The sequence below is a fragment of the Bison bison genome, unplaced genomic scaffold (assembly GCF_000754665.1).
Source record: "Bison bison bison isolate TAMUID 2011002044 unplaced genomic scaffold, Bison_UMD1.0 scf7180017864485, whole genome shotgun sequence".
In the NCBI taxonomy this organism is placed as follows: Eukaryota; Metazoa; Chordata; class Mammalia; order Artiodactyla; family Bovidae; genus Bison; species Bison bison.
The window spans coordinates 1305869-1321052 of record NW_011495045.1 but is presented as its reverse complement, the minus strand read 5'-3'; the positions used below and the strand labels follow the sequence as shown (position 1 = coordinate 1321052).

Sequence of the window (15184 nt, the reverse complement as noted above, 5' to 3'; positions counted from 1 at the left end):
AAGTGAAAAGTGAAAGTAAAGTCGCTCAGTCGTGTCTGACTCTTCGCGACCCCATGGACTGTAGCCTACCACGCTCCTCCATCCATGGGATTTTCCAGGCAAGAGTTCTAGAGTGGGTTGCCATTGCCTTCTCTGAATAAGGACTATTAAACAATTACAGATTGCCTTCCCATATCCTGATATTTAAGCATTATTATTTAGTTGTTTCAAACCTCTCCATTTTCAAAATTCTCTTCTCCAGACTTGGGAGTTAGCAAAATAAATACCTGCATATTAAACTTTAAATCATACAGAAATAATTAAATAGCCCACATTCAAACAGGAGAAAAGAAAAACAGGGTAAAAATAATCAGCCACCAATAATTTATCTTTGATTTTCCACAGGGAAAATGATTAAATATTAAAGCTGAAATGGACCTTAAAGATCTCTATACATCCTTGTGTGTGCACACAGTCATGTCCAACTCTTTGAGACCCCATAGACTGTAGCCTGTCAGGCTCCTCTGTCCATGGGATTTTCCAGCAAGAATACTGAAGAGGGTTGACATTTTCTACTCCAATAACTCTAGTAAGAAACTTTACAGTAAGAAACCAAGACCCAGTGGGTGTTCTTGTGGCTTGCCTAAAGTCATGTAGCTGGCTTACTGGCACAGCTAGGACCAGATCCTAAGTTAACTGATAATCTTCAATATGCTTTCATTTATAAAAGCTGTCTTGATTCTCATAATATCATTAATACCTAATTTTAAATATCTTTCACATGTGCCATATGCAAACCTACCTATAGAAATCTTCAATGTTTGTGTAATTTAATAAAATAAAAGGAAAAGAAGATACACTGTATTCAGGATCTTGAAGATTTAGCCATTCCAATACCAAATAATCCAAATGAGAAGCCATGAAATCTTCTAAACATCTATATCCAAAAGTTTCAGAAACTGTCTTTAAAACCTGTACAAATCAAAAAAGAAGTTAATGTTTTAATAGTGAAATAATAAATCACTTACATCCTTAATATTATTTACAGTATGGCTTTGAGCATTCATGTAGCTTTTCTATCCCTTGATTAACTTACCTATGCTGTTGTTGTTTGTTATTTAGTCACAAAGTCATGTCTGACTCTTTTGTAACCCCATGGACTGTAGCTCACCAGACTCCTCTGTCCATGGGATTTCCCAGGCAAGAATACTGGGTGGGGAAGGTCCTTCTCCAGGGGATTTTTCCCACCCAGGGATCAAACCTGGGGAAAAAGTTCCACTGGAAACCATGCTAGTTACATCAAGCCATGATCAGTCATTGGTTTATCGTGTAAAAATAAAGGATGGAAAGGCCTGGAATGTCTCAAACCAAGAGTGCTGAGGTGTTGGACCAGGGCAGGAGTAAATGTTCTACAACACTGGACTCTGGTCTTTCTAATCATGCAACTTAAAAGCTTTCCATATCTAAAATTTGACTTCTCGCCCCACTGGATTCCAAGGTCGTGCTCCAGAATCCACCAGGCAAAATACATACTGCTTTTTTATCTCCATGCATTTCCCCCAAAAAATACTATTCGAGAGGGTCTGGTGTGAATGATGACCGGTCACTCACTCTTATTAGTTCAATGACAGTCTTGTGAAATGCTCTTAAACTGAATGTAAAAAATGACACTGTATACAAATAAATACACTCTCTTCAAATCTAAAAAATAAAACCATCTCCAACTCTTTAATAAATGCCATATTTAAAATCTAGCTTTAATTGTTTAAAAGTTATCAAAGGATAATTATAATAAAAATATTCATACATATATACCTTTTTAACGAGGTGAGGCTCTAGTCCATTCTCTTTCACAGACTTGCATAGGGCGAATAAAGCCTGCTTTTCACAGACAGGGCTACAGTATAACACCACAGCTATCATCATCAGTAAAGTGGCTTTTCTATTACAAATCTCATCCAAAGTTTCGGAGTTTTCAGTTCTGTGGGACTTTAGAATTTTTAAAACAATAGGTAATATAAATATTTAAATATTCCAAATAAACCAACCAGGCTAACACCAAAGAATACCACAACAACATCTAAACAGCCAGTGAACAGTTTTAAATCCTATAGTGATGGAGTTAAAGAGATTATGAGAAAGGACCAAAGTTGCTACAATGGGAAAGACTGCTGTTGATAACACCTCATAGAATAAGAATTGTCAAACATTTCAATGAAGTATAAAGCACTTTGAAGAAAAAAGAAGAGAAAAAAAGTAACTACAGGAATGTGAGCAAGACTAAATCTCATCAACTACCAAGTATTACCTTCTAAGATGTTTTATCATCTTATTACCATTATAACTTAATATATATAGCTCTTTATCCTTTAAAAATATCATAGATATCACCAAAAAAAACCTAATAAAGTCATACTACTAGATAAAATGATACATGCTTCTAGCTTAACAATCAATCATCAAACTCTTCCAACAGACATAAACATTTTTTGACTTACTATAATTGATAGAAGTTTATCTTCACTTTTAGAAAAAATGGCCAGTCACTGATCCTATTTCTATTTTTGGTAAAAGAAAAAGTAAGGACCTAATTCCTTTACTAAATGGCAATCATTGACATGTTTAAAAATAGTTATGATCTTCCCAGGAAGTCAACTCCTTTACCTATTCTGTATGAGAGATAGGTCTAGAGACTCTCTAACATTTTAGTTAGAGATTTACTTTTACTGGGAACAAAACCAGCTGCCCTCTAAAATGAATAGAAGATTCAAGTTCTTCTTATAAACTAGCTCATTACAGTCTGCTTCTATTACTGACATCTAAGATGGAATTTGCTTAACCATTACAATGTTGGTTCATATTATGCTCTCAAGATGTAAAATTTCTTAGATCTTTCTCCAAATAAACTGCTGTCAGGTCAGTGTTTTCTCTTTTTGTACATGACATGCTGATTTTAAAATACATAATATACATTATCTCTAGTAAATTTTATATTATTTACACTCATTTTTGTAACCTCTTGAAATCTTTTTCAAAATTCACATTTTTTTTCATGCGATTTTCCTTTTCAGTTTTGTTCTGTTATAGAACATATAATCATTTGAGTAACTGCTTCACATACTTTTAATGAACCAATCAAGGCATATACGAATGAATAAATTCTACCACTAAAACAACTTCTGCCGTTCTAAGAAAAGATATTATTCTACAGAAAAATATGAAAATAATAAGGTTTATTAGAGAGCACAAAGATAATTTGATCTTCCCAATTAGAACATTTTCTTCTCAATCCATTTCTTTCTCTTGTTACCTGTTGTGAATTAGCTTTTAATCAGATCTTATGAAATAAAATTTTAAGCTAAAAAATAAGCCATTTATACTCCCATAAAAACTCAGTAAATTCTGTTTTTCCCACAAAAATGCTGCATATAAGTTGAACCAAAAGAAACTGCCATTATTAAACCAATTTTGACCTATAAATGAAGCAATTTCAATTAATTCATATAGCTGTTCTACTCTAACTATGAACAATAGATATAAACTATCTTAGGCCAAACTTGGTAAAATAACATATGGCATATTTATAGAAAGTATATGTAATAACAAATATACATTAATAAAATTACCAATTCTCTCATTCCTTCCTGAGCTTTAAAGTATGCATTTTCAAAAGCTGTTTGCTGAAGCTTCAAAGGAAGTGCTTTCAATGTGGAAGAACCTCGTTTTATATGCTGAAACAATCTTTAAAAAAAAAAAAAAAAGCAAAGAGTGAAATGATTTTTAATCTTAAACTCTACTTCCCAAAGCATATTTACAGGGCAAAAATAAATCACTTTGTGAGACATACTAACATATTAGGTCTTCCTTCAAAAGACCAAGGAAATGTAAGTCTAGTAGGTTCAAAGCTACTAGTATCAGGATCTTTACCAAACAACCCATATTCTCCTAGAACTGAAAAGTGTCTCAAAAGATCTCTTAGCTTATTGCCCACACTTGAATATCCCTGAATGCAAACTAACAAGAAAAAAAATTTGTCCTCTGGTAAAATACCAACAAGAAGAAGCCACAGGCTCTTATATCAACCTGCTCTAACATTTAATCACAACTTAAAAGTTATTGCTTCCCTGATAGCTCAGTTGGTAAATAATTTGCCTGCAATGCAGGAGACCTCGGTTCAATTCTTGGGTTGGGAAGATCTGCTGGAGAAGGGACAGGCTACCCAGTATTCTTGGGCTTCTCTGTAGGCTCAGCTGGTAAAGAATCCATCTGTGATGCAGGAGTCCTGGGTTCGATCCCTGGGTAGGGAAGATCCCCTAGATAAGGGAAAGGCTACCCACTCTAATATTCTGGCCTGTACAGTCCATGGGGTCACAAAGAGTTGGACACAACTGATCGACTTTCACTTTCTAAAAGGTATTAGCTTTAATGTCTTTATGTTCAATTAAAATTATGTTTATGTGGTAAAGGAGAGCTGATTAGTGCTTTTTTGCATAATGTACCATCATATTTCGGAGAAGGCAATGGCACCCCACTCCAGTGTTGTTGCCTGGAGAATCCCAGGGATAGGGGAGCCTGGTGGGCTGCCGTCTATGGGGTTGCACAGAGTCGGACACGACTGACGTGACTTAGCAGCAGCAGCAACCGTCATATTTAAGGACAACTCTTTAGCCAATTTTGTCTTTTATACTAATCAAAACATATGAAAGTATCAACTTTTTGGTATTTCTCTCATTCCTCAGTTTCTCCAATCTCTCTTCAGCAGCTTAATATTAAATATCTAACAAGTAAACAACTAATAAGTAAATAAATATGCTCATGCCATTCATGAATTTATGCATTTTTGAATCCTAAGAGATTTTTTAAATGTCAGCACTACACTGCTTTATTATATTCAACTTGTTATCCTGTCACCCCAGATCTTTAATTTCTGTACATATTTTCTAAGTATTTGAAATAAAGCACACATTAGCAAACATTACAATGCACTGTGGTTTTACTAAAAATAGTCCTAAACCTGAGGAGTTAGACATGTTTCTGACCTATGAAAACATTATTTTCAGAATATCAAAATTTTGGACACATCATGTTTTCTAATGTGTGTATTTATGTGACTGCATGGTAATTTCTTCAGTGTTCTTTATTGGTCATCTACATTTGAACAGAAAAACTGCTCAAATGATTTTTAGCTTTGATGTTTTAAGCATAATGTAATTTTTTTCAAAGATTCATTGATTTTACAAATTATTAAACACCTGACACATTCCAAGTGTTATTTTAGGTGCTAAGTACACAGGAAAAGAGACAAACACTCTCTGGAGCTCATATCCTAGATAAATGTATTAAAATATAATATTTCAACTGGTGATAAATGCTATAGAGAAAAATAAAGCAGAGAGATTTTGTTTATAGGAGAGTGAGGTGGGAAAGGCAGAGGTAGGTTACAATCTGGAGTTTTAAAATTAACTTAATAACCCATTAAACATATAGTTGCTAAAATTTAATATTTGCTTCTTCAGGTTGTTATTGTTGCTCAGTCGCTAAATCAAGTGTCAATCTTTGTGAACCCATGAAATGCAGCACGTCAGGCTTCCCCGTCCTTAGCTATCTTTCTAAGTTTGCTCAAACTGATGTCCATTGAGTCAGTGATAACATCCAAACATCTCATCCTCTGTTGCTCCCTTCTCCTCTTTCCCTCAATCTTTCCCAACAACAGGTTCTTTTCCAATGAGTCAGCTCTTGGCATGAGGTGGCCAAAGCAGCTTCACCATCAGTCCTTCCAATGAATATTCAGGGTTGATTTCCTTTAGGAATCTCCTTGCTGTCCAAGGTACTCTCAAGAGTCTTCTCCAACACCACAGTTCGATAGCATCAATTCTTTGGCACTCAGCCTTCTTTATGGTCCAACTCTCACATGTATAAATGACTAATGGAAAAACCATAGCTTTGATTAGACAGACCTTTGTTGGCAAAGTGATGTCTCTCTGCTTTCTAATATGCTATTTAGGTTTATCATAGCTTGTCTTCAAGGAGCAAGCATCTTTTCATTTCATGGCTGCAGTCCCTGTCCGCAATGATTCTGGAGCCCAAGATAACAAAATCTGTCACCGTTTCCACTTTTTCCCCATCTATTTGCCCTAAGTGATGGGACCAGATGCCATGATCTTAGTTTTTTGAATGCTGAGTTTTAAGCCAATTTTTCACTCTCCTCTTTCACCTTCATCAAGAGACTCTTTAGTTCCTCTTTGCTTTCTGCCATTAGAGTGGTACGATCTGCACATCTGAGGTTGTTGATATTTCTCCTGGCAATCTTGATTCCAGCTTGTGCTTCATCCAGCCCAGAATTTCTCATGATGTACTCTGCACATAAGTTAAATAAGAAGGGTGACAATAATCAGCCTTGATGTATGCCTTTCCCAATTTTGAACCAGTCCGTTGTTCCATGTCTGGTTCTAACTGCTGTTCCTTGACTTGCAGACAGGTTTCTCAGGAGGCAGGTGAGGTGGTCTGGTATTCCCATCCCTTTCAGAATTTTCTACAGCTTGTTGTAATCCACACAGTCAAAGGCTTCTTTAGTACTCAAACATAACACATTCTTGTGGGACAATCACTCCAATGCCTAATTTTATGTTCACTTGAATAAATATGATTATAACTAGCAAAATGTAAAATGTGATAATTTTCATTTTATAAACTCATGTAAAATCTAATACCTAAAAGCCCTGTATCTCTAATTGGGAGTAGACACATCTCATTCATCTCAACCACTTACTAGATGTATGGCACTTATCACCTTACTTTATCTGTCTAAGCCACAGAGTTTTCATGACTAAATTAGATAAAATAATCATATCTAAGTGAAAGAGTTGTCAGAATTAAGAGAAAACAAAAATGCCAGGCATACAGTCTATGCTTAGTAATCATTATTTTTAATATCACCCCTAGTGAGCTATGACTGTGCTAGACCTTGAACTGCTATCTGCAGCACTCCAGATACTTCATGAATACTTGACCTATTACCTATTGATTGACTCCGCAGCCAACATGCGAACTTGGTGATGATTATCAGCAAGAAACTGTGGAAATACTTCATTTACAGGAAGATCTTTTCCCTTTACATTCAGAATAGACCATTTTGAATAAGGATCAGCCTATGGGAAAAGATCAATTGAGGTTAAATGTAAAATACCAAGAGAAAAACTACCCATTAACAAATAGAAATAAAGACTGCTTTTAAAACATCACTGGAGACCTTACTAATAATTAAAGTGGAATAACTTACCTCAAGCAAAGTTTTAAGGCATTTTACTAGTGCCATTCTTACAGAGAATGTACTTTTCCCCTCCTTTGTTAAGTGCCTGAAATAAAGTACACGTCTTAATATCAAGTAATTATTCCAATAAAAGCATAGTCAAAAAAAAAATTACTGGACATTAAGATTATTCTAGGCAGCTTCCAAAATTACTTTCCATGATAAATTTAATTCTCACTATGCAGTATATGCCATTTTTCTCACCTTTCAAAAATTCCAGCTAAAATAAATTGGTTTGAAAAGCAGCTTATTTTAATGTATTTGTGTCATATGATTATACCTCATTTGGGGGCTATCACACTTCAGCTAACCATGTTATTGAAAACATGCTTGAAAAGGAAAACATTTTTAGTGTTGTATATCAAAGATTTAAAAAACCATATTCTGTACTGATTCAGAAATCCTTACTCACCAAATGGTATGAGGGTCCTGAATTACATATATATGCTCCTCTATAATATCTTAGTATTATCTCACACTGTGATTCTGTGCATGAAACAATCAGATACTGACAAGGCCAACTTGTTCACTTTAGGAATATAAACTACTCAACTGATTTATTAGACTTGTACTTTGCTTTAATTCATCATACTTGTCAAACTATTAAGTGGTTCAGAATTCAAACAGAAATACACTAAACTCACATTAGGAAGCCAAGCCTTAAGCAGAAAACAACGTAGTTCTTCAAGCAATTAAGAAGGGAAATACAACTTACATTTCAGTATTGTTAAAAAACATATATAGCTACATTCAAGGATTAGAAGAAAATCACTAAAGTAGAAATGCAAAGTTTGCATTTGCATGCAAAAGTGGCAAAAGAAAAACATGAACTTCATAAAATAATCTACACCCACCAAAATGCTCCAATCACTGTTAGAAACTGTCCTTGAGCATCCCTTGTGTTCTCATCATCCATATTTCTGTGACACAGGTTCATCACTACGTGAAGGACATGGTTTAAAATGGTTTTACAAACATCTTGGTCACGGTGATAAGATGAACACACATTGCTGTGGTGGAAAAAATTTAACTTTATCAGCATAACAGAACACACCAGTTTGGTTTATAAATTTAGAGTGAATATTCTATATGGTTTTCATGTCTTACGGTAGTGGTTTTAGAAGTTTTGCAACATCTTCCATTGGCAAGGGATATTCTTCTCCAGGAAGCGCCTTTAAAAGCACTAGATACTAAGACAGGGGGTGGAGCGGGGCGGGGGGAGGGAGGAGAATTAGTTTTTTTTGTTCAAATGATATTTATATATCATTCACTTAAATAAATACATATATGCAAACCATAAATTCATATATATAAACACATGTGCCTACACATACACACTTGAGCAGTGAATTTTTTTACCAGGCAATAGCAGGAGAGTTTGAAGTCAAAGAGAGTGGGACACAAATCCTAGCACCACAATGTTACTACTTGTGTGGTTTTAACACTTGCCTTGTCATCTACCTCTTTGTACTCTCAGCTGTAAAATAAGGATACAGCGCTTAACTGGCCAGATTACTGTGAAGATGAAAGGAAATGCATGTAAAGGTCTAAATTTTTTTGACACCGTTCAGTGAGTGACAGCTGTTACCACTGTTGGAATTAACCGTCTGAGCAAGAGTCTGAAACTATGTCACCACCTCTGAAAGCAATACTTGAGGTTTAAAACTTCAATGGTTAAAACCTATTCTATTAATGAATTTTAGAAAGCAGAGATAAATATGCACAGTGAATAATCCAAATACCCTGACTTATCGTCCTGTAGGCTCTCTATGGTACAATATAAAGGGCTTCTCAGCAACCACTAGTATAATGGTAAGTTATAACTAGGCAGCCAGTTTCTGACATGTCAAATAATTTTCTTGCTGTATTAAGAATCAGAAGCCTTCCCCCACCGCCATCATCTATATGTAGAAAAATGTTTCTTACTCCTTCTGATATTATAAAAAGAACATTAAGTTGGACCATTTTAAATATACGCCATGAGAGTCATGTGTGATATTAGTGAGTGTCTTGAAATGACTTTTTAACATCAAAGCCCCAGAAAAGGATACAGCTCTCCCAGCTGGTTGGGGCTAGAGACATTACTAGAGTGTTGCCAGGTTGGAAACCAAGGGATCAAACAGGACTCAACCTAACATATTTGCCAGAGCTAGGAGATCAGCCAGGATGTTCACCAAAGCTAGAATATGACAAGAAATTCTATCAGGGACTCAACCTCAATATTTCCAAGGGATTCTAATTGGCATGTTTCCCATGGCTGGGGAAATCACCTAACATGTTTGCCAACTTGCTGCCTGTGACTAGGGATATGACCATAGACTCATCCAGCATACTCACTGACATAGGAGCTCCCACCACATGTTCACCAACATGGGGGCTAAGCACCCATGGTCAGGAGATAAGTTATTTGTAATAATATTAAGTAAACAAATCCATCGAGGTTAAGTGGAAAGCCAGATTTCTTACTCTTGGAAAGGGAGCTACACATATGGACAGAGAAAAATAAATTCTACAGTGCTGGATTGGAATTGGAGGTATCTACCTGTAAATGAGTAGGCTGATGAAGGAAGCAAAGGAGAGAGATTACTTTTGTTTAAATCTAAATTTAATGAGGAAACATGAGACAAATTCAAACAGTAGGATTCTATACAGCGGCTATACTATTCAAAAATAGTCATGAAAGATAAGGAAAGAGTAAAGAACTCTTCCACACTGAAAGAAAGTGAACAGACCTGGGAACTAATAAACGATATTTATTAGTTAACATGATATAATGTTAATTTCTTGATGATTATACATCAATGTTAATTGATGTATAATTAACTGTACAATGTTAATTTCTTGATGATGATACTGTGGTTATATAGGAGAGCATCACTGTTTTTAGGACATATACACTAAAGTAAATGGGCATCATATTTGAATATTTAATGTCAAAATGGTACAGAAAAAAAGTATGTGTCTGTGTGTGTGTGTGTTTGTGTATGGGCATAGCATGCAGAGAAAGATAAGTCAAATGTAGCAAAATGTTAATTACAGAGGCTTAGGAATGAAATATATGACATTCTGTAGTATTTTAACTTTATAGCCACTTTGAAATTACATTAAAACATTTTAAAGCATACAAACCAAGGTCAAGGCAAGATTCAGACTTCAATAACAATGTTATGTATTATTTTCATATTCAGAGTCTGTGCTTCTTGGCCTGATTTAAAATAATTTATAAAAATTATACCCAAAGCAAAGAAATCTATCCAAAGTCGATTCAAGTCTTAATGTTACAGTATCCACTTAAATGTTTTTACAGCACATTAAAAGTATATTTTATAACAGTCTCAGATTCATTTCTTAAGGAAGCAATTTCAATTCGTCAAAGGTACAATGTGATTCTTATATGTCAGTCCATTACATTTAGCTAGCAAGATCAAGTACACTCAAAGCACTTCTTTCACTGAACTCACCATGTGTAAATGAAGAGATCTGGTAGGGTCTAGCATGCTAGAATCAATTAACATTAATAATTCCCTCCGAATATCAGCTGCCCTAAATGACACAGTGTTAGTCTGAGCAGTGGTTACACACATACACAAGAACTTGAGCATGTCTAAAGAAAGTAGATCTTGCTTTGACAGATGTTCTTCAGCTAAAGGATTCATGGCACCTAAAAATAAAAAGCACTTATTAAGACTAATAGAGATGGGGAAAAAAAAAGACTAACAAAGGTGTAAAACAACCACATACATTGAACATTAACACAAGTATCTTCCCTGAACAACAGAAAAAGAAATAAAAATATATGGAAAGCAAAACTATAATAAATTTGATTACACACTAAAAGCTTCAAAATTCTTTATAAAAGGTTACTCTAGGATTCTGTCATCAAAAAATAATATATGGAAAAATATACATGGGCAAATAGTCACTGCAATATCATTAGAAAGGGATCTAAATTTCTGACAATAAACAAAATGGCCTAGTAAATTACAGTATGTATGTTAAATATGCTATTATACAGCCATTAAAAAGTATGATTATCAACAGCACAAGTACCTAAATGAAAAAACTGCTTCTAGTTAATGTTAAAAGAAAACAGACAAAGGTATAAAAAGGCATCTGAATATTGATGCTGATTATAATTTTGAATTATATGGGTCTATGTAGAAATAATAGAAAAAAGGTAAACAATGACTGCGTTATGGGTGCTTTTGCACATCCTGCTTATTATTTCCAAATAACCAATATGTTTAGTTATCCAAAAATGTTTTTATTTCTTTAGCAATTATTTTAAATTCGCCCATGAAGGATAAAATAGGAACTGATAATAAATTCAATTAAATGTGAGATAATTCTAAACTGTATGGAAGGGAACAATCCTAAATGACTACACAAAAAGGAAATAAAATGAGCATAAAATAATATATATGAAGGCTTTTATAATATCAAATAATACTAGAAGGTTAAAAAAAAAAACCTCATGCAATAAAATGTATTTACCAATAGTAATTTGGCTCTTTCCAGATTCATTTGTATCAGTAACACTACTAGCAGGGGAATCATTAAATAAACTCGTATATGACTGATCCTCCATCCTCGTTAGATTTTCATCAGTATCTTCTTTCAGTGATTCTACTTCTCCAAAGTCAAAAGGCTTTTTGATAATGAATGCCTTCAAACAAGAGAAAGAAAGATGTTTCAAGCTGGCTTCTTTCAGAAGCACTCTGCAGTTAAAATTGACCTAATCAAACAATTCAAGAATCAGGTGTATAAAATGGATATATAATCTGCACTGTCAATATAGCAGAATAATGCACAATCTTTACAAGTGACTTCTTACATTAAGAAACTTCATACTGCTGCAAACTGATGAGGGTGAAGGCAAGATTATAACTTGACTATATAGAGGACAGAATGACTATTTTGGAGGACAATGACAATATCTATCAAAAAGTATCAATAAAATTCATATTCCATTTGAACAAGAAATTCCATTTGTAAAATTTTCCTACATCCTTCAGAGGCACAAAAAGAAGAAGACAAAACTAAGAAATTTACTGCAGCAATTCTTTGGAGGAAAAAAACAAACATTTACAATTTTAATTAAGATCAGTTAGGTTAAAATACATATATGCTATTTTCATATATAATATAGAAACACCACATTGCTGCAAAACAAAAAAACAAGTAAGGCAGTAAGGTATAACTCTATAAAGCAGCATGGAAAGATGACTCAGATTTATCATTAAATGAGAACAATCAAGTTACAGAATATTCTTTCACTCATTAAATATTTGAATATCTACTATGTGCCAGGCACTGTTCCAGACAAAGAAGTATGCAAGCCATTGATATGAAAAAGAAAAATATATGTTGCTTGTCTAGTAAGGTTTTTGTTTTTATGAATAGAGAATTCTTTTGAATTTTGGTACATTATATGCAAGTAATGCTCAAAATTCTCCAAGAAAGGCTTCAATAATACGTGAACCGTGAACTTCCGTATGTTCAAGCTGGTTTTAGAAAAGGCAGAGGAACCAGAGATCAAATTGCCAACATCCACTGGATCATCGAAAAAGCAAGAGTTCCAGAAAAACACCTATTTCTGCTTTATTGACTATGCCAAAGCCTTTGACTGTGTGGATCACAATAAACTGTGGAAAATTCTTCAAGAGATGGGAATACCAGATCACCTGACCTGCCTCTTGAGAAACCTGTATGCAGGTCAGGAAGTAACAGTTAGAACTGGACATGGAACAACAGACTCATTCCAAATAGGAAAAGGAGTACGTCAAGGCTGTATATTGTCACCCTGCTTATTTAACTTCTATGCAGAGTACATCATGAGAAACACTGGACTGGAAAAAGCACAAGCTGGAATCAAGATTGCCAGGAGAAATATCAATAACCTCAGATATGCAGATGACACCACCCTTATGGCAGAAAGTGAAGAGGAACTAAAAAGCCTCTTGATCAAAGTGAAAGTGGAGAGTGAAAAAGTTGGCTTAAAGCTCAACATTCAGAAAACGAAGATCATGGCGTCCGGTCCCACCACTTCAGGGCAAATAGATGGGGAAACAGTGGTAACAGTGTCAGACTTCATTTTTCTGGGCTCCAAAATCACTGCAGATGGTGACTGCAGCCATGAGATTAAAAGACGCTTACTCTTTGGAAGGAAAATTATGACCAACCTAGACAGCATATTCAAAAGCAGAGACCTTACTTTGTCAACAAAGGTCAAGGCTATGGTTTTTCCAGTGGTCATGTATGGATGTGAGAGTTGGACTATAAAGAAAGCTGAATGCCGAAGAATTGATGCTTTTGAACTGTGGTGTTGGAGAAGACTCTTGAGAGTCCCTTGGACTGCAAGGAGATCCAACCAGTCCATCCTAAAGGAGATCAGTCCTGGGTGTTCATTGGAAGGACTGATGTTGAAGCTGAAACTCCAATACTTTGTCCACCTGATGCGAAGAGCTGACTCATTTGAAAAGACCATGATGCTGGGAAAGATTGAGGGCAGGAGGAGAAGGGGATGACAGAGAATGAGATGGTTGGATGGCATCACCGACTCAATGGACATGGGTTTGGGTGGACTCCAGGAGTTGGTGATGGACAGGAAGACCTGGCGTGCTGTGGGTCATGGGGTCGCAAAGAGTCAGACACGACTGAGCGACTGAACTGACGTTATACAGAAAAAAGTACTGAGTCCGAATGATTAATTTCCAAACACTTGGTCTATTATTATTCATTGAGAAATTAACAGACAAGCATATGGTATTGATAATAAGAAGCAAATACATTCTCCCCTGCAAACCAAATAACTTTATTAAATTTCCACATTTTTAAAGCATAAGATTCCATATACATGGAAAAGCGAAGTGATACATCCCTTTTCAAAGAAATTTCAAAGTTATATAAAGTATGTTAGAGTCAATGAAATATCATAGTAAAACAGGAAGCATACTTACTAAACTTTTACAAATATCTGCAATGTCATTCATTAGCTTTGATGTTAATAATCGTAAGAAGAAGCCAGATGCAATCTTATTTGGACTGTGCTGTAATTAAGACAAAACAGCAAGCAACAATATAAAAACAATTATTCTTCACATATAATATTTTCTCTTAGTGAATAAAATGTAGATGTTCTTTTATACTGGAAATTCTCTACCAGAATAAGCATGGATAAATAGTTTACTATTAGGAACAAGACATACATTGCTTCAAATATACTTACCTCTTTCTTAAAGTAATAATAACTGTAGCAAATATCTTTTACTGGACATAAACAACATTAAAGTAAAATACTAGCTACTGCCCCTAAACATACACAGGCAATAATCATAGCTTACAGTATATTCTTCCACTCTCTCCTTCCCCTCTTATCCCCCCAAAAAAACACTTCTAAAAATACATGTTGATAATACTGCTAATATGGCCACGTACTTAACATTAGCTTTAAAAGATGTTTCTGGTTATTATCAATACTCTGGCCTGACTACCCCTCAGGCCTCCTTCAAATAAAAACAAAGATTACACATAGCAGCAATCCTTCCACCAAATTTTATGTAAGTCTATCTGGGCAGAAGAGGGTAACATATGCGCCTGAATAGTTTATCTCTGCAGTGTCCACAAGCCCTTGGGTAGTGGTATGCATATCACATACCTGGTAGTCAAAAAGCTTTTATTAAATGAATGAAAGTACACTGGCAATAAGTTATCACTTAGCTGTTATATAAAAGGAGTAAGACAATCTCAGAAACTTTCCTGAAAGTTTCATGAGAAACTCAGATTACCTGTTGCTTTATTCATCTGAGTACTATCTTAATTTATCAATTTAATTTAAAATCAGTATACCTACTTATGAATGGATCCCCAAAACAGTAAGGACATCAACCAATTATC

General features: G+C 34.8%; 1 protein-coding gene across 4 annotated transcripts in view; it reads right to left on the bottom strand.

Annotated features, from left to right (window-relative positions):
• Positions 1 to 15184, bottom strand: part of ATM (ATM serine/threonine kinase) — a 149897-nt gene that overhangs the window by 87777 nt on the left and 46936 nt on the right. For all 4 annotated transcript variants that reach the window (XM_010862840.1, XM_010862844.1, XM_010862841.1 and 1 more), the window contains 10 exons: positions 14248 to 14337; positions 11783 to 11954; positions 10750 to 10949; positions 8396 to 8478; positions 8143 to 8298; positions 7259 to 7334; positions 6997 to 7127; positions 3606 to 3720; positions 1795 to 1968; positions 782 to 951 (listed from right to left, as the gene is read on the bottom strand). In XM_010862840.1, the coding sequence (XP_010861142.1) occupies positions 782 to 951; positions 1795 to 1968; positions 3606 to 3720; positions 6997 to 7127; positions 7259 to 7334; positions 8143 to 8298; positions 8396 to 8478; positions 10750 to 10949; positions 11783 to 11954; positions 14248 to 14337 (1367 nt within the window). The remainder of the gene's footprint in view (positions 1 to 781; positions 952 to 1794; positions 1969 to 3605; positions 3721 to 6996; positions 7128 to 7258; positions 7335 to 8142; positions 8299 to 8395; positions 8479 to 10749; positions 10950 to 11782; positions 11955 to 14247; positions 14338 to 15184) is intronic.